This window comes from Hippopotamus amphibius, chromosome 9 (genome assembly GCF_030028045.1).
Source record: "Hippopotamus amphibius kiboko isolate mHipAmp2 chromosome 9, mHipAmp2.hap2, whole genome shotgun sequence".
NCBI lineage: Eukaryota > Metazoa > Chordata > Mammalia > Artiodactyla > Hippopotamidae > Hippopotamus > Hippopotamus amphibius.
The window spans coordinates 91,279,047-91,297,065 of NC_080194.1; the positions used below are offsets into that span (position 1 = coordinate 91,279,047).

General features: G+C 44.8%; 2 protein-coding genes across 2 annotated transcripts; one reads left to right on the forward strand and one right to left on the reverse strand.

Moving 5' to 3' along the window:
- Nucleotides 1-1,872: 1,872 nt before the first annotated feature.
- On the reverse strand, nucleotides 1,873-10,976 carry LOC130861505 (T-cell surface glycoprotein CD3 gamma chain). The gene is made up of 7 exons (XM_057750441.1): nucleotides 10,875-10,976; nucleotides 7,295-7,318; nucleotides 6,620-6,835; nucleotides 5,722-5,853; nucleotides 5,024-5,067; nucleotides 4,184-4,263; nucleotides 1,873-2,256 (listed from the first exon to the last, which is right to left on the reverse strand). The coding sequence occupies exons 1-6, from the start codon at nucleotides 10,927-10,929 to the stop codon at nucleotides 4,198-4,200; spliced, it is 537 nt and encodes a 178-aa protein (XP_057606424.1). The 5' UTR covers nucleotides 10,930-10,976; the 3' UTR covers nucleotides 1,873-2,256; nucleotides 4,184-4,197.
- A 2,044-nt stretch (nucleotides 10,977-13,020) lies between these two features.
- On the forward strand, nucleotides 13,021-17,624 carry LOC130861322 (T-cell surface glycoprotein CD3 delta chain). Its single transcript, XM_057750099.1, has 5 exons — nucleotides 13,021-13,155; nucleotides 15,187-15,405; nucleotides 15,857-15,988; nucleotides 16,245-16,288; nucleotides 16,505-17,624. Exons 1-5 carry the CDS (start codon nucleotides 13,101-13,103, stop codon nucleotides 16,568-16,570), a joined length of 516 nt encoding a protein of 171 aa, XP_057606082.1. The 5' UTR covers nucleotides 13,021-13,100; the 3' UTR covers nucleotides 16,571-17,624.
- Nucleotides 17,625-18,019: the final 395 nt, after the last annotated feature.

The following is an 18,019-nucleotide window of genomic DNA, read 5'->3' on the forward strand; positions in this document are numbered from 1 at the left end:
TTAAAAGGAATTATATGATGCAGCAATTCCACTTCTGGGCAAATACTCCAAAGAATTGAGAGCAGGGATATTAACATCATTTGTAATAGGCAAAAGGTGGAAATAACCCAAAATGTCCATTGACAAATGAATGGACAAACAAAATGTGGCATATACATACACATGATTATTATGCCTTAAAAAGGAAGGAAATTCTCATACATGCTATGAACCTTGAGAACATTATGCTAAGCGAAATAAGCCAGACACGAAAGGACAAGTATTGTGTGACTCCACTTATATGTGGTACCTAGAGCAGACAAGTTCATAGAGACAGAAAGAGGTAAAATAGTGGTAACCAGGGGCCAGGGAGAGGGAGGAATGGGGAGTTATTGTTTAATGGGTAGAATGTTTCTTCAGGATAATGAAAAATTCTGAAAATGAGAGTGGTGATAGTTGCACAACATTGTGAATGTGCTTAATGCCACTGAATAGTACACTTAAAATGGTTAAGATGATGTTTCACTTTGTGTACATTTTAACACACACAGACACACAGACATACATACCAAATTTCGAGCACTCAGAGTGCCTATTATATTCCAGTATTGCTCTAGCTCCTGAAGCTACAGTAGTGGAAAATAAATACAAGTCTTCCTTCCTGGAGCTTACAATCTGGTGAGTGCAGTGGTAATGTAGCATTTAAAATCAATGCCCACAAGGTGAATTATTCAATAAATAGTTCCAGAATAAGTGCGTAGCTATGTGATTTAAAATTAGTCAATATATTATACCTTTACACTAAAATTAATTCAAGATGGATTAAAGATTTAAATATATAAAGTGAAACCAGGAAAATGATCGAAGAATTAATGGAAGAAAAATTTTTTTTTTTATCATTACCCTCCCACACGTACTGGCTAATGTGATCGCAGACTTGGTGTCCCATGCCTGAAAATGGTAGGTGATGGATCATTGTTTGTCAGGGGGAGAAATAGAAGGAGAGAAGGAAAGCAGGAAGGGAATTAGGAAATATGCCCTGTTAATGGGAGAAATTTTTTAAAAGAATTGTTTTAGAGTGGGAGAAGACCTTTCTAAATATAAAATGACCTAGAAACCATAAAAGAACAGTGAATTCTACTACAGGCAAATATTTGTAAAATGTGTATAGAAACCCAACCATAAGCAAAGTCAAAACCCAAATAACAACACAAGAAAAATATCTGCAACTAATATCACAAACAAAAGATCTAGTTTCCCAAATATATAAAGGGTTGTTGCAAGTCAATAAGAAAAAATCAAAGGATATGAGCCTATATTTCATGAGAAGGAAAAACAAATGGTTCACCCCCATTTTTAATTAGAAAAATGCAAATTAAAATTAAGCTGAGATGTCATTTTTAACTTATTAGGTTGGCAAAGTTCAAAAAGTTTAATAGTACACTGTTGGATTGTGTATGGAACAATAGGCACCCTTGTTAGGAATATGTATGGGTCCAACCTCTATGAAATGAAATTTGGCAATACTTAATTAAATTACAGGTGCAAATACATTATGGTTCTGCAATTCCATTTATTTGTATTTGTTACAAATAGTCCTAATGTTCAAAATGATGTTTATTGTTATAAGCAAAACTATAAAAACAAGACATACGAGAAATCTTTGTGACCTTGGGTTTGGCAAGGATTTCTTAGACATGACACCAAAAGCACAATCCATAAGAGAAAAAATGTGTAAAACAGACTTCAGCAAAATTAAAAACCTTTGCATTTCAAAAGACACCATTAAGAAAATGAAAAGACAAGTCACAGACTGGTAGATATGTTTCCACATCATGTATCTGATAAAAAACTTGTATTCAAAAATACATAAGAACTTTTACAATTCAACAGTAGAAAGAAAAACAAACAACCCAGTTTAAAAAAAGTTTTGAATACATGCTTCATTATAGATATGATAAGAATAGCTACTAAGCACATGAAAAGATGTTCAACATTGTTAGTCATTAGGGAATGCAAATTAAAGCCACAATACTATTTTACATCCACTAGAATGGCTATACTAAAAAAGATAGTAACAGATATTTGTGAGGATGTGGAGAAACAGGAACCTCATTCACTTTGGCAGTTTCTTAAAATGTTATACATATATTTACCATACAACCCAGCAATTCTTCACTCCTAGGTATCAACTCAGATAAATGAAAACACGAAGACTTGCATGAGAATATCTAGAGCAGCGTATTGTATGACTCCATTTATCCAGAAAAGGCAAATCTAAAGAGACAGAAAAGAGATTAGTGATTGCCTGGCACTTTGAGAACAAGGAGTGACTGCAAACAGCACAAGAGATCTTAAGAGACTGATGGAAATATTCTAAATCTGGATTATGGTGATGGTTGTACAACTGGGTAAATTTGCTAAAAATTACCAAGAACAGGTGAAATCACTTAAAATGAGTGAACTCTGCATCATGTAAATTATACCTCAATACAATTTAAAAAAAGGACATTTATACAGTCCTTGTGGCATTGTTAGAGCAAAAGAACCAACTTAAATGTCCATCAACTAGAGGGCTGGTTAAATAAATTATAGGGGAACTGTACAATTTGGCTGCATTAAAAAAAAAGGATCTCCTTTATATATTGGTATGAAGTAATCTTCAGGTTTTATTAGGTGAGAAGTGCAAGATGTATAGTATGATAACATTTGTGCAAAAAATAGGGGAAGGAAGTGATAACTAGAATATTTACAAATGGAATATTTTCTGCCATATCAATAAACAAAGGATGTCATGGTCATCAATGATTGCACCCCTTCAGCATAAGCTGGTGAGCCCTGAGGGAACTCAGGGCTGAAAAGAATACCTGCCATCTAGCAGCCATCAGACTGCAGCCACTCCCTGTGGTGAGCCCTGAGGAAACTCAGGGTATGAAAATACAGGATACTGGCTCCAGATAGCTGAGGTGCATATCAAAGGAATGATTTCAGTAAGCCCAGGCTCTTGCATCATTCCATACATAGAAAAGTACTAAATTCCTTAACTTGAGATACCTGGTTTTCTTTATTTAACAATAATCTTTTGACATTCCCAATTACCTGCTCTTTGTTGCAAAACTCCTATATATCCTGGCTCCTCCCCTTGCCCCCTTGGAGCAGTTTCTCAGAGTTATCTGAACCACTGTCCCAGGACTGCAATCCTCATTTTGCCGCAAATAAAACTTAACTCGCAACTTTCACATTGTACATATATATTTTTTTAAGTCAGCAGAAGAATAATGTGTACTTAAGAATTTGCTTAGGTATACCTAGAATACCTCCAATATACTTCATATATCTTGTAAGGCTGTGTAAGAAACTAGTATTGTTGTTTGCCTTTTGAGAAGGCAACTGGGTGTCTGGAGAGGAAGGTGGAGGGAGACTTTTCACTGTATATTTGAACCATGTGAATCGTGACTTATACAGAAATTAAATAAAAATTTAAAAAATGATATTCAAATAAAGGAGGTTATTTGACCTTTTCATTTTTCTTTTACAGAAAAATTACTTCCAATAGGTGGCGCTCCTGAAACACCATACAAGTTTTCCTTTACTTTTAAGAAAAATCCAAATTTTCTCTGATGGCATTTCTTCTCCTTTTGTCAGCTTTGGGAACCTTGAGTCTAAATTTAGGGCTGAAAATCTCTCTGCTAAGATTGCTCCAAAATGTATGGCTTTGTTTCTGAGAAATGGGTAGAAGGGAAAACACCAGGATCAAAAAAAGAAAAATTGCAATTGGTTCAGAGAACCAAACAATGCGTGGGCCCTGCTTTCCTGATTGAAATTTCTGGTTGATTGAATCAGAACTTCTGATTGATTGATTAGTTGATTGGAAGGGTAATATAGGTCAGTGATTCTTAACTAAGGGTGGCTTTGCCCCCTGAGGGGATACTTGCAGTATCTGGAGATATTTTTGTTGTCACAACCAGGGGTGGGGGTGGGGGGCGGTGTACTACTGGAATCTGGTGGGTAAAGGCCAGGGATGCTCCAAAAAATCCTACAATGCACAGAAGAGTCATCCCCCTCCCCCCAAGGAATTATCAATCAACGCTCCCTACCCCCATCCTTGTAGCTGCTAGGGAAAAGGAGATATACTGGGCAATAGTTGGGAGGGCAGATAGTGCAAAGGCATTATCTTTGAATTGGTGTAGAAAGACACACCTACCCTGAGTCCTGGGCTCAATTCTTCCTTGAATTGTTTCCTTGAAGATGGCTGTATTGGTCATCTTCCCGTTCCTTAAGGGGCTAAAAAGGACGGTATAGTCATAATCATTTTTCATCAACTTCTATGAATTAATTTGATGCATATTTATTAAAAGAATTTTTTAAACTATCACTGCATCTCTTTTTCACCTTTCTTCATATATATATATATTTAAAAAATTTTTTATTGGAGTATAGTTGATTTACAATGTTGTGTTAGTTTCAGGTATACAGCAAAGTGAATCAGTTATACATATACATATATCCACTCTTTTTTGGAAAAAAATTTTTTTAAAGATTCTTTTCCCATATAGGCCATTACAGGGTATTGAGTGGAGTTCCCTGTGCTGTACAGCAGGTTCTTCTTAGTTATCTATTTTATATGTAGTAGTGCGTATATGTCAATTCCCATCTCCCAATTTATCTCTCCCCACCCTTACCCCCTGGTAACCACAAATTTGTCTTCTATTGATGCATACTTATTGAGTGCTTTTTATGTTCAAGGCTTTGGAGTGGTTTCTTCATGGTCCTGGGGGCGGAATAGGACAGGATGGAGGCTCTGTATCTAGTTTCTCTGTGAGGCCCTCTCAGTGTGTTCTTCAACTTTTTCTTGCTGATCTCAGTCTCTCTCAACACTTCTCTTTATTTCATCCATTCTACCCAAAGGGATAAAGATACCATCGTCTGGTATGTCCTAAGCAGTTTCTGGTCTGTATAGTAACTTCCAAATAACTTGCCCCCCCCATTCCAAAATTTTGCCACTACTAACTAGCAATGTGTCTTTTATTTCACATTCCCTTACCTGATAGAGCTGGTCATTGGATAACAGTGTCTGCTTGTCTGAAGCTGCGCAAAAAAAAAAACAAAATGTACATATACACAAGATAGTATGAATAATAAACTGGGATACATTCACCCAATGGAGCACTGAATAGCAAGAAGAAGTAGTGAAATACATCTATATACAACACTGTGGATAGATCTCACAATCATGTTATTAGATAAAAGAAGCCACACCTAAGTGTACTTACTGTATGAGTCTATTTACAAAAGGAACAAAAAGAGGCACAATGAGTTAGTGTTGTTAGAAGTCAGGATAGTGGTCACTTTTGGGACTAGGTGGAGGCTGCAAGTGACCACAAGAGTTTATTCTCTTTCTTAAACCAGGTTCTGGATTCACATGTGTGTTTGTTTTGTTAAAAAATTTTTTTGAGCTGTATGTATGTGATTCGTGCACTTTTCTGTATGTAGGTTTTACTTCAATAAAGAGTTTTTTAAATAGCACAGAGGACAAATCAGAGAGAGTTGGATCCTGAGATAGGCAAATATGCTGTGAAAACACCAAATGTCCATTTCTCCTGCCTACAGAGCCAGAGCCTCACCCAATCGTACTCAACAGTGACAAGTGTCAACCCAGTCTCTTCTATTGGGTCTATTTTGATAGGAGGGAGGCTGAGGGTCCCAGGTGGCCTCATCTCTCATTTAGGAACATTCTTTTACCTCTTGACTGGCGAACTCCTTCCTGTCCAGCAATGAAGTAGACCCCAACAGCAAGGAAGAAAATACTGATGATTTCAGCGAAGATAAAGCCGGACACAGTGGCTGAATTCAGCTCAATGCAGTTCTGACACACTGTGGGGAAAGGGCAGGACAAGCCTCCTTCAGAGTGTGAAAGTGGTTCTGGACTGTTTTCTTCTGAGATAATACCTCTGTCTTGGGCAGCAGGCTGCTGTCTCTGTGGGTGGTATGGCAAGGGCCTGGGAAGATCCTTGGACAAAGAAAATGCTTTTTGATGTTCCTCTGTCCCCCAGGAGTCCTGGGGAAGCCTATGTAGTCTTACTACCAGCAACTATTGAAATCAAAGGAAGACCAGAGCCCATTCTCCATGCTCAACTGCCTTCTACACTGTTGTTTACCTTGTAATCTCCCCTGTCTCCCTTACCTACCCTAACTCAGTTCACATAAACTGCTACCTGCTCCAATCTGCGGGGCCTACCCAAAGGTGAGCCAGGCTTTACAAGACAGGCTATGCTTTTTCAATAATTTGGGGGGAACTGCTTTGTTAAATTCAAAAAGAAGTAAGTTGAGGAACTTCCCTTGTGGTCTAGTGGTTAAGTCTCCATGCTCCCAATGCAGGGGGCAAGAGTTTGATCCCTGGTCAGGGGACTAGATCCCGTGTGCTGCAACTAAGTCCCATATGCCGCAACTAAGTCCCGGTGCAGCCAAATAAATAAATAAATAAATAAATATTAAAAAAAAAAGAAGTAAGTTGAGATTAAGAAAACTGGCTCTTACATCACTGTTTAGCATCTATTTCCACACTCACCCCAGACAAGAAGCTCACCAGAAGAGCCAGTACTGCTTAGTTCCACACAAGCAAACCAAAGAGGATACGTACTTCTATAATATATTTGGAGTCGTTTTGAACGTTCCTTTAATCCTGCACAGTGATACATCCCTTGAGGGTCCTTGGTACTACTTCCAAGATTCCAAGTCTTTTTATCTGTGCTTCCAGGACTTACTGCCTCGCCGTCTTTAAACCATGTGATATTATTGTCCTTCATGTCACAAATCAGAAGTACTGAACCATCTTCTCTATTGTCATCCACTCTTACTGAAAAAGGAAATACCTCTTAAGGATCTTGCCTCTGAAATTCTCCCTGTCCCAGGGCATTGGGAGAAGACCAGGACAGTAGTGCTTCTTAAGCGTTAATGTGCACAGGAATCACATGGGGATCTAGTCAGAATTTTGGATTTTATTCAGTAGTTCTGGGGAGGGACTGAGATTCTGCATTTCTAACATGCTCCCAGGTGATGCCAACACTATTGATTCACAGGTTGTGCTTTGAGTAGTGCCTAACTGCTAGGGTCCTTTTTCTCCTCCAAGAACCAGACAATTAATTGTTTAGCTATAGGAAAGCTGTCGGGAGGTCAAGACTGGCCACTGATTTGGTTGACAATGGGGAGGTTTGCTGTCTGTCCTTCATCATCCCATCCCTTCTAAGCTGTTGTGGGAAGCCATACTACCATGAATTTCCTTGGAAGCTGACAATAGAAAGAAGCCATTCCCTACCTTCATTCAGCTGGGCCATAGTACCTGTAGAGACAGAAGAGAGACAGAGGGTCAGCTGGGCATGGAGTCGTTCAGATCCCCTGATGTATCATTTCCATGGTCATTTGAGGCCAAGATGGAAAGAGAGAGCCTAATCCATGTGAGTGACAATATCTATACCTATTTCTTTGGATTGTAGCCTAAATCACCAAACTGAATTTAGGGTGTTGTTATAATAAAGAATTTGTCTGGTCTTTGTCCTGGGTTGCTGGGAGGGAGTCTCCCAACCCCTGGAATTTCATGAATGATAGGATTGCCTTTGTGATTCTTGGTGGGCCCTTGGAGCACCTGTGAGTTTATGCTAATGAAATGGCTCAGGGTGGGACTGGTCGAGACCAAATGTGATTAGAGAATTTGGGCTTTGAGCCCTAGGAGGGGGAGGAGGACAGGAGATTGAGTTCAGTCACGTGACCAATGATTCTGTCAATCATGCTTATGTAATGAAACCCCAATAAAAACTCAGTGGTACTTCCTAGTTGGTGAACGTATCAATGTGCCAAGAGGGTGATGTGTTTTAATTCCAGAAGGAGAGGGTATGAAGGCTCTGTGTTCAGGATCCTCCCAGACTTCACACTATGTGTCTCTTCATTTGACTAGGTCTGATTTTATTTTTTATGATAAAACTGTGGTAGTAAGTATAGGGCTTTCCTGAGTTCTGTGAGTTGTTGTAGCAAATTCTGAGGGGGTTCTTGGAAAACCTCCAGATTTGTAGGCAGTTCATCAGAAGTGTGGGTGGTCTGGGGATCCCTGAACTTGTACCTAGCTTTTAAAGTGAGGGCAGTCTTTTTGGGGACAGTGGCCTTAACCTTTGGGGTCTGACACTAACTCTGGATGGTTGCAGAATTGTAGTGCAGTATACGTAAGGGTATTGACTGTACAGTGTGGAATGCTCTGCTCCTTTAGCAGCTAAAGCCCTGGCAAAGATGGGGTGTGCACTAGCGAAAGTCTTTTAGTGCTGAGTTACTTCTAAAATCTTTAGCCTTGGTGATCCAGTTTTTGTGGAAACCCTGAATGTCCCAAAGGAGTTAGCTATTAAATAGCCCTCAAATCTGCCTCAAAACTCAGAGTAGTAGAGTTGCATGGTAGACATACTACAGAGAACCAACACTGGAGTTCAATGCAGTTGGATTTAATCGAGACACTTACCGACCACTATTACGTGCCTGACGTGAGTAACGAGTGTGGAAGAAAAGGGTGGGGATACAAATAACTAGTTGCTGCTTCTAAAGAGTTTACAATGAAGTGGGAAAAAAATAAACACAAATGTAATAAATGTAATAGTACTTATAAATTATCATTTAGTACTTGTATAAATGCGTATGGAAAGGAGTAGAAACTATTGATTTTGACCAAGGGTGAGGTGACTGGGAAAGCTTGACAGAGAAGATGGCACTTGATTCTGCCTTGAAGAATGAGTAGAAATTCACCAGGCAAAGACTTTCCAGGTAGAAAGAATAGCTGAACAAAGATACAGACTTGGAAAAGGCAAGAGAGGTAGCGTGGCTAGAGGTAGAGTGTGTTATGGGGAGAGATGGGGCATAGATCAAAGTGTGACAGAAACAGACGGATGTCGTCAACAGTCTTAGAACTTCACGCAGGGTTGAATAGCACCCGGCACAGTGCCTGGAACCTGGTAGGAGCTTTATATATTTTGAATGAATGTATGAATGAATAAATGAGTAAGTGAAGAAAAAAAATCCAGACAAAGAGTTAAGCAGATTTCTAACTAGCTCTTCTCCCCAACCACCTGGTCACCATGGGAAGAACAAAGAGTCCCCTCATTCTAACCCTGATTCCATAGGAGAGAGGGTCCAGTTGATTGCTGATATTTTAAATTTTGATTATCCCAGTTCTATTTCCTTTTAGGACTTGAGAACTCCTGTAGCAAATTTCCTAGGTTGACTGATGAGAAAACTGGGGAGAAAACCTCCCTCCAGAGGGAGGAGGCATTGCCCAAGTTCACCCAACTCATTGGTGGCTGAGCTGGACCCAGAGCTCAGGTTTCTATTGCTCAGTCCAGGGCTTTTTCTGCTGTACAGAGAGAGCTGCTTCACAGGCTTTCAGCACCGCCCCTCAACCTGTGTTGTCTTCAGTTGGCTCTTCCTCCATTCCCCTCAGAAACAATTCTAAACTCTCACTGTCCCTTCAAGTCCCCCACTCAATCATCACCCAGCTCAGTTTCAGCAGGTGGCACTGCCACCCATTTAGTGTGTTGAGAACATGGATACTGCAATGGCTCTTTCTCCTTCAGCTTCTTTTCCATCCACAAGCCTATCTATGGCCGAAGCCATCTGCACGTCCTTTCTCCTAGTCTCAGAGGGTAAGGTTGCCTTGCCCTCTGTGCCCTTGATCCCATTCTTGACTCCATCCTTTCAACATCAACTCCAGGACCTCGCTCTACTCACCATCTTCTCTGTTAGCCTGGAAATATGCTCAGTTTCTTTAACACATGAAGAATTTCTTCTTAGATTCTACTACCCCTCCACTTAACAGTCAACCTCTCCTGCCTTCTCATGCACACTTCTTTTAGGAATATTCTGCATTTGCTGCTCCCCACCCCGTCCTCACCTCACTTCCATTTGGCTTCTACTCACACTCCCTCACTGAAACTGTTCTAAATCATCCATGACCTTTATTTTGCCAAATACCACAGACTTGAGCTTTAAAATGTATTCTTGTATCAGTGGACGTCTCTTTAGCATTTCATACTGGTGGTGATTCTCTCCTGGAAACTCTCGACTCCCTTGGTTTCTGAGGAATTGCACTCATCCGATTACTTCAGCTCTTTGATCATTCCCTTATCTCTTTCCTGACATGCTTTTTCTCTAACTGTCCCTTAAAGGGGGTATCCTCACAGTTCTATCCTCAGCCTCCTCTTCCTCACATCTGACACAGTCTAGCATGATTTCAACAACTTTCATTGTGTAGAGAACCATCTCTAGTCCAGATTCCAGGCATTGACCCAGTCCATCCACTTCCTGTTGTATTTCCAACTGAATATCTGTACAAGCGTCCTGTGTTGCACCTTACACTCAATCTGGAAGCGTTGAAACTTATCTCTTCAATTAGACTATCAACTAATTGGGGCAGAAGGTTTTTATTCACCTTTACACCCTCCTAGACTAACACGTAATAAGATCTCACACATATTTGTTGACCAACTGACCAACCGAGTGAGTGAATGCTTTATAGATCTACTCTCAACCCCAGCTCTGAGTTAAGGAACACATACCTATTCTCTTCAGGTTCCTGGCCTGTACCCTTCGGGCTACATTCAAACCTAAGATGGTGGCATCCGGCTCCTCTCTCAAACCAGTAAAGTCCTGTGTTTTGATTTCTTAAGAGACAAGGACTCCATCTCTCCCATGGAACACTGCTTCTCTCTAGCAAAGAGCCATGAGAAGCTTCATTTTTACCCTTCCTTCTCTGAACTTTAGGGTGACAGCTCGAGGTTAGGGGATCCCAACATTCTTGTCCTCTGGTGATGGCTTCTTCCCTTGAGCCCTTCTCCAGACTGTCAGACCCTCTAGTGGGCCCTTACCTTGAAGAAGAGCGATAGCCAGGATGAGGCCAGCCAGACGCTTTCCCTGCTCCATATCAGTCTCTGTTCTTCTCCTGCAGAAGCACTGAGCAGCCCCTAGCAGCCAGCCAGCCAGCCTGAGCTAGCAGCTAGCCTGGCTCCGCCCAGCATCCTCAGAGCTGGGGCCCCTGTGAGAAGGCAAGGACCCTGAGCCTCCACTCTGTGCTTCAAGTGTGGGCAGTGAGTGGGGGCAGGGCCCTGGAGGGCTGCAGGTGCAGATGTCTTTGGCTTTTCAGTTAAGGAGAGGAGCGTGGGAGGTGGAGGGGAGGGAGCAGATGAGAGAATGCTGGATTCCCATCTCAGAGACTCGGCTTGTACGGAAAGCCACCTTGTGTGCTAGGCAGGAGGTGGCCTGGGGCCCTTCCTTCATGAGAAAGATAAACGTTTCCACCACCACTTGTTACTCGGGTCTCAGCCAGTTGTTGCCTGTTGCTAGTTGTTGTTGTTGGAACTAGTGCATTTAGGTGGGAACACTTAGGTGCTCTGGGTTGGAGCTCTGAACAGAAAGCCACCTCAGTCCAGGGATTTTTCTCACTGCTCTCTTGAGAGGAGATCATCAAAGCAGTGCCTGTCTGGAAAGGAGTAGGTAGGACAATTCCACCAAGACAGGCCATGCGTTTCCGAGGACTAGGCTCAGGCACCTCAGCTAGTCAGCCAGTGAGTAGACAAAAATGTACAGGGCTCGCTGCATGTGCCAGGCACAGGCCAGGTGCTGGGGATATGGAAGCGAGCAAGACATGTACGATCTCAGCTCTTAGATAAATTAGTCTAACCGTGACAGTGTAGACCAGGGGTCCCCAACTCCCCCGGGCTGTGGACTGGTACCCTTAGGAACCAGGCCGCACAGCAGGAGGTGAGCGGCAGGCAAGCTGGCAAAGCTTTGCCTGCTGCTCTCCAACCCTCCCCGTTGTTTGCATTACCATCCGAACCATCCACCCACCCCTCTTCCCAAGTCTGTGGAAAAATTGTCGGGCTTCCTAGCTGGCGCAGTGGTTGAGAATCCGCCTGCCAATGCAGGGGACACGGGTTCGATTCCTGCTCCAGGAAGATCCCACATGCCGCGGAGCAACTAAGCCCGTGAGCCACAACTATTGAGCCTGCGCTCTGGAGCCCATGAGCCACAACTACTGAAGCCCACGCGCCTAGAGCCCGTGCTCTGCATTAAGAGAAGCCACGGCAATGAGGAGCCCGTGCACCACAAGGAAGAGTAGCCCCCACTCACTGCAACTAAACAAAGCCCACGCACAGCAAAAAAGACCCCACACAGCCAATAAAATAAATAAATAAATTTATAAAACTACCCTTTAAAAAAAAAAAAATTGTCTTCCACGAAACCGGTCCCTGGTGCCGAAAAGGTTGGGGACCGCTGGTGCAGACAGTTTGGAATCTCCACAGCCCAGAGGAAAAAAGTCCAGTCGTCTCCTGAGGAGGCTCAATTGTGCCTGTGAGTTAATCGCATTGTTATCACTCTCTCTCTCTCGTTGAGCACATACGAAGTGTCAGGCACCATGCAAACATTCTGTTTGAATTCTTCTCATAATCCTGAGGGAATTAGGCTCTGAAGAATTCTGTGACTGGCCCAGACCTAGCAAGGTAGGCAGTATTGGAGTCAGGATGCAAATCTCTGGTTAGGGGGCTCCCAAAGCCCAACCTCCCACCGGTAAGAAGCTACTCAGTCTGGTGTCCGAGGCGGCCCAAGAAAGACCTCAGGCAGGGTCCCAAGAAAGACCAGGAAAGGCTTATGGGATGGGGTTCACAGCTTCTCTCAAGGGGGGGGTGGTAGTTTTTAGGTGGTGAGTAAATGTAGTGATGTTACTGACAGGAACTCAGAATTTGTTGTTTTTCATCAGTGAGTCAAGGAAAGGACACCCTGAATCTCCTTTTACTTCCTAGAAGTCCAGGTAACCTTTTCACTATCCTCTGCTTCCACCTTCTACCCTACCCCACACTCCATGCTCTGAGAAAGAGCGATTTGCACCTGCTTCCTTCCTACCCCACCCCCAGCCCACCTCTGCCCCAGCAGTCTCCATCACCAACAACAGAGAGCAGAGAAATAGGCGTCTACTAGTTCTTCCCCCACCCTTTACTTTTTCCGGGTACCCGCGAGTCAGTTGGGGGAAGGCGGCTTTCACCCTGGCTGATAGCTCTGTGACCTGCGTCTGTCTACTGGATGAACTCTGCTGGAAGATGGAACACAGCAGATTTCTGTCTGGTCTGATACTGACTGCCCTTCTCTCCCAAGGTAAGCATTCTCTGGGTGGGTGGGGGCATGCTGGAGACAGGAAATGAGAGGGACATTACCATCTAGAGTGAGGTCCACTCGAAAGTCCTTCTCAACGCTAGTTTCAATTCACCAGGCAGTGTTGTCAAGGAGGGCCGTGTTGGGATGTAGCACAGGGTCTGGGAAGCATAGGCTCTTGGCTTTGACCGACTCCAGCTAGGGGTGCATCTTGGCTTTGAATGTCTCTCTGAAGACCTTAGGCCAGAGAACTGCAGGAAGTGTTGCAGTATGTGTGCGCCTGAGCCTAGGGCTGGTAATGGGAGCACTGTTCCTTCTAGGCAGAGAGCCTCTGGGGTCCAGGAATCTTGGTCATTTGGCCATGATGACGTCACCACCTGGGGCCATGGCCCAGCACTCAGGGGAATGCTTTAAGAGAAAAGTTAAATTGAGGCTAAGAAGAGGGAGAGCAGATTTGGGGTAGTAGAATGGCCCACTAAAACTGCTTTGCCTGATTTTAAAGCAGATAATCCCATGTCCCAGGAATTCCCTCAATCCCAGGCAAACTGGGAAGAATGGTTACCCTAGTAGTCAGCTTCTTTGGGACTTCCAGGATTTCCATTGGAAATGGGTCCTCAAGGAAGACGTGACTGTATGATGTGGAGCATCCGATGCACGTGTCTCCCTGAGTATACACGCATATTCTCCCGACCTGCTACAGAGGCATGAGAAATGGCTCTTTGGGGGGTTTTCTAGAGGATGCTCGTCTATAAATTTATTTATTTATTTATTTATTCTACTGGCTGTGTTGGGTCTTCTTTGCTGTGTGCGGGCCTTCTTTTAGTTGTGGCGAGTGGGGGCCACTCTTCGTTGTGGTGCGTGGGCTCCTCATTGCCGTGGCTTCTCCTGTGTGGGCTCCTCATTGCCGTGGCTTCTCCTGTTGTGGAGCATGGGCTCCAGGTGCGTGGGCCTCAGTAGTTGCAGCACATGGGCTCAATAGTTGTGGCTCACGGGCTCTAAAGCGCTGGCTCAATAGTTGTGGCGCATGGTCCCAGCCGCTCTGTGGCATGTGGGATCCTCCTGGAGCAGGGATCGAACCCGTGTCCCCTGCATTGGCAGGCAGATTCTCAACCACTGTGCCACCTAGGAAGCCTTAGAGGATGCTCTTCTATCCAAATTGGTAACTGACTATGAAGCTCAGGGAGAATGTAGATTCCACTTTTCCCCGAGATTGGAGCTATAGATTCCAGTGCCTCTGTGGGCTGTGGAGATGCTCTCAGTCAAAGCAGTTCAGTGGATCCAGAAAGGTGCCTTGCGTACCTTCAGCCCTTAAACTCCCCACAAGACTTGACTTGTGTGGAGCCCTAAGAATGGATTCAACAAAAAAATTTTTTCTGTCCCTCTTGCCCTAAAGCAAGGGTAGGGCAACTAAAAATCTTTACGTGGGATTTGCCCTAGGTCCCCTTCTGGACCACTGGAATGGTAATTTGTATTAGCTTCGCTCCTACCCCCAGCCATCATTGGCCCTGGGAAAGGCTTTGGTAGTACCATTCCTTTGGTAGTGGTTGGGGCAAGGGCAGGGCGGGGGGGAAGAGGATGAGAAGTCGATGCAGGAGTGTTGCTGGTGGCTGGGAAGTAGAATTAGAAGTTTTCTTGGAGAAAAAAATATGGACATCTCTAATTGAGGACCATTCCTTTGACTTTCCATATCTCTCGGGTGCTTTGGCAGTCTGGGCTCCCCTCCTAGAAAATCAGTGGTCTGAACACATTTCCAGGAAGGTTCTTGGATCAGCCCACCTCCATGGTTTTCCTCTTTTGCTCCACGTCTATCAGGGCCTGTCCTCTGCTTGGATTGTACCCTCATGTCCATCTTGGTCCCTGAAGTTTGTGGGGAGCCTACTGAACCCTTTCCCTTGTGACTTCTGTCTCTCCTGCTAGAAACCGTGAACTGTTCTAGACATGGAAAGTGGTCCTTCTTAAGTGTGAGCCTCAGCAGAACAAGGGGTCTGGTGCAGACCAAAGAGTTGGCTCTAACTGTGGTATTTTTTCCCTTAGTGAGCCCCTCCCATATCGTTGTGGAAGAACTTGAGGACAAAGCATTTGTGAGATGCAATGCCACCCTCACTTGGATGGAAGAAACGGTAGAACAACGGTTAGAAGGGGGTAAAGTTCTGAACTTGGGAAAACGCATCCTGGACCCACGAGGAGTGTATAGGTGCACTGATACAACAAACGAAATCAACAGAACAACTACTCTGCAAGTATACTATCGAAGTATGTGCTTTTAGGACCCTTTGGGTTGGAAAGCATGGGGCCTCTGGATAGGAGAATTTTCTAGCTGGAGGGAGCTCTGGTGTACCAGTCTGTACTCTTAACAAACTGGGTTGCTCTTGTAATGGTATGAGAGAGTTTGGAGCCCTGAGTGGGAAATAGCTTAATGGTGAAAGAGCGACGGGGGCCTTGTGACCCAAGCAGCAGGGGCTTGGTTGGGAGAATGGTTGGCCTGCTGCCTTGTTTAATACCCTACAAGGCTGAGACAACTTCTTGGCTCTCCTCGGGCATTTCTTGGGGTGAAGGTTAGAGGTGGATTGAGCAAGGCTCTCAGTAGGCCTTTTCCCAAGTTTGGGCCTTGTCATGAGAGATCCTGGGGCCGCCTCAAGAGGCAGAGGTTGTTCCCTGACCCTGAGGCCCCTCCACCTCTCCTCTGGCCTCCCTTCCCCCACAGTGTGTCAGAACTGTGTGGAGCTGGACTCAGCCACGCTGGCGGGCATCATCATCACTGATATCATTGCCACCGTGCTCCTCGCTGTGGGAGTCTACTGCTTCGCTGGACACGAGACGGGAAGGTTCTCCAGGGGTAAGTGGAAGGGACAGAGCACGTATGTGTTGTGCCTGTGAGTGTGGGTATGAGTCTGCACCTGCTAGGGAATGGGACTGGCGGTGGGTTGTGTCTCGCCTGGGAGTCACTATTGCAATCTCCTGGGGACTCCTACAACTGGTTACTCACGGAATTTCCGAGGGTGTGACCAGCTGCCGTCCCCCTGCAGCATGCGCGGGGTCTCACTGTCCCACCTCCTAGGCTCCCGTTGACTCTCTTTCCCTGGTTCTTCCAGCTGCTGGCACGCAAGCTTTGTTGGGGAATGACCAGCTCTATCAGGTGAGCCCTGAGGGGAAAAAGACGAGAATGAGGGGAGGAGCGAGTGGGGATGGAGAGCCTGACACAAGGTTTAACGTGAATGTACGTGAAGGTCCTGGTGGGGGATTTGTCACTGGGGAGTCTGGCCAGGCATGAGCTCTTATTTCTGGGGTCTGTCAGGGTTCTCCCTGGGAGAGTCCTGACCCTGCCTCACGGTTCCCCCTTCTCATCTCGTAGCCCCTTCGAGATCGGAACGATGCTCAGTACAGTCGTCTTGGTGAGAAATGGGCTCGGAACAAGTGAACCTGGGGCTGGTGGCTTCGAGGCGCGTTGGTTATCGACTGGACCTTCTCTCCTTGCTCAGCCAAGAAAGATATCTTCCTCCACTCAGCAGGTGCCTGGACTTTTGAAGGCTCCTGGGCAAGGCATGGGAGCGGCCCTTACTTGGCTGGGCCCTTGCCCTCCCTGCCCACTTGTTCTTTCCTTCGTCACTTCCCTCCTCTGCTCGACCTGGACCGTGTGATGGGCAGCCTCCCACCATATCTTGGCCCACTGGTGTTTCTGTCCTGGTGGGCTCCCTGGGTGCAGGATTGGCCCCACCACACTCTCTTGGCTCCAGTCCCCTATTACAACCCTTCTACGGCTTTGACTTCCTCACCGCAGCGGAGGGCGGGCTGCTGTGTGTTGGGACACAGCCACTCAAAAGTTTCCATGACATCATGAGCAGAGGTGGCAGAGACATCAAGGGCCCTGGGGATTACTTCTCATCAAGGCTCCGAGAGTGTGTGTGACAAAGTCCTACTGCGGCTAAGGAGCTGGCCTTGGCTCTATGACCCCCGTGGAGTGGTAGCCACTACCTATGAGGAAGTCCCAGCCAAGGCCCCTTCAGTACCCTTTTCCCCTGTATAGAAGCTACCATTCTATTTTCTTTCCCCAGAACCTGTCCCTGCCTGCCCCTGCCTTCTGCATAATAAACTGGCATCAGAAACTCTTCATCCATTAAAATATATTATCCTCCTCCACCCATTTGGAAAGCTGAAGCCTGAGACTGGGTGGGGAATTGGGATATTTTGGGATGTCATCATAGCTATTGGGCTAGTGGTGGTTCTGAAACTTTGGGATTTATTTTTAAAAATACACACTTGGGTCCCACTTGGGGACACTCTTGGGTCCCTAGATGATTCTGAAGCAGCACCAATTCAGAGAATCTCTGGTTTAGAGGAAGAATTGAAGCCACTTACTCTTTTGTGTCTTTTAGGCCCGTTCATGTCTACCGTGGGTGGGAATCCCTCTGTTTTTTGTTCTCTGCATAAGAGTAATTCAATAAAGTTTAGGACAATTTAATTCAATAAACTTTAGGGAGTTTCTTTTCCTTTTTCCTTAAATGCTTTTCTTTCTTTCTTTTTTTTAATGTGGACCATTTTTAAAGTCTGTATTGAATTTGTTACAATATTGCTTCTGCTTCCTGTTTTGGTTTTTTGGCCGCAAGGCATGTGGGATCTTAGCTCTTGGACCAGGGCTCCGACCAGGGATCGAATCCACACCCCCTGCATTGGAAGGTGAAGTCTTAACCACTGGACCACCAGGGACGTCCCCGAGCATGGAAGATTCTTAGACCAGGTTTCCCAAAGCAGAAAATTATTAACAACCACATAGCTAGAGATCCAGATGGTTCTGCCCACTATCTTCTTGAGATACACACAGACCCCAACTTTGTTAGAGACAAAATGAACTTCCAATTTATACATGCTT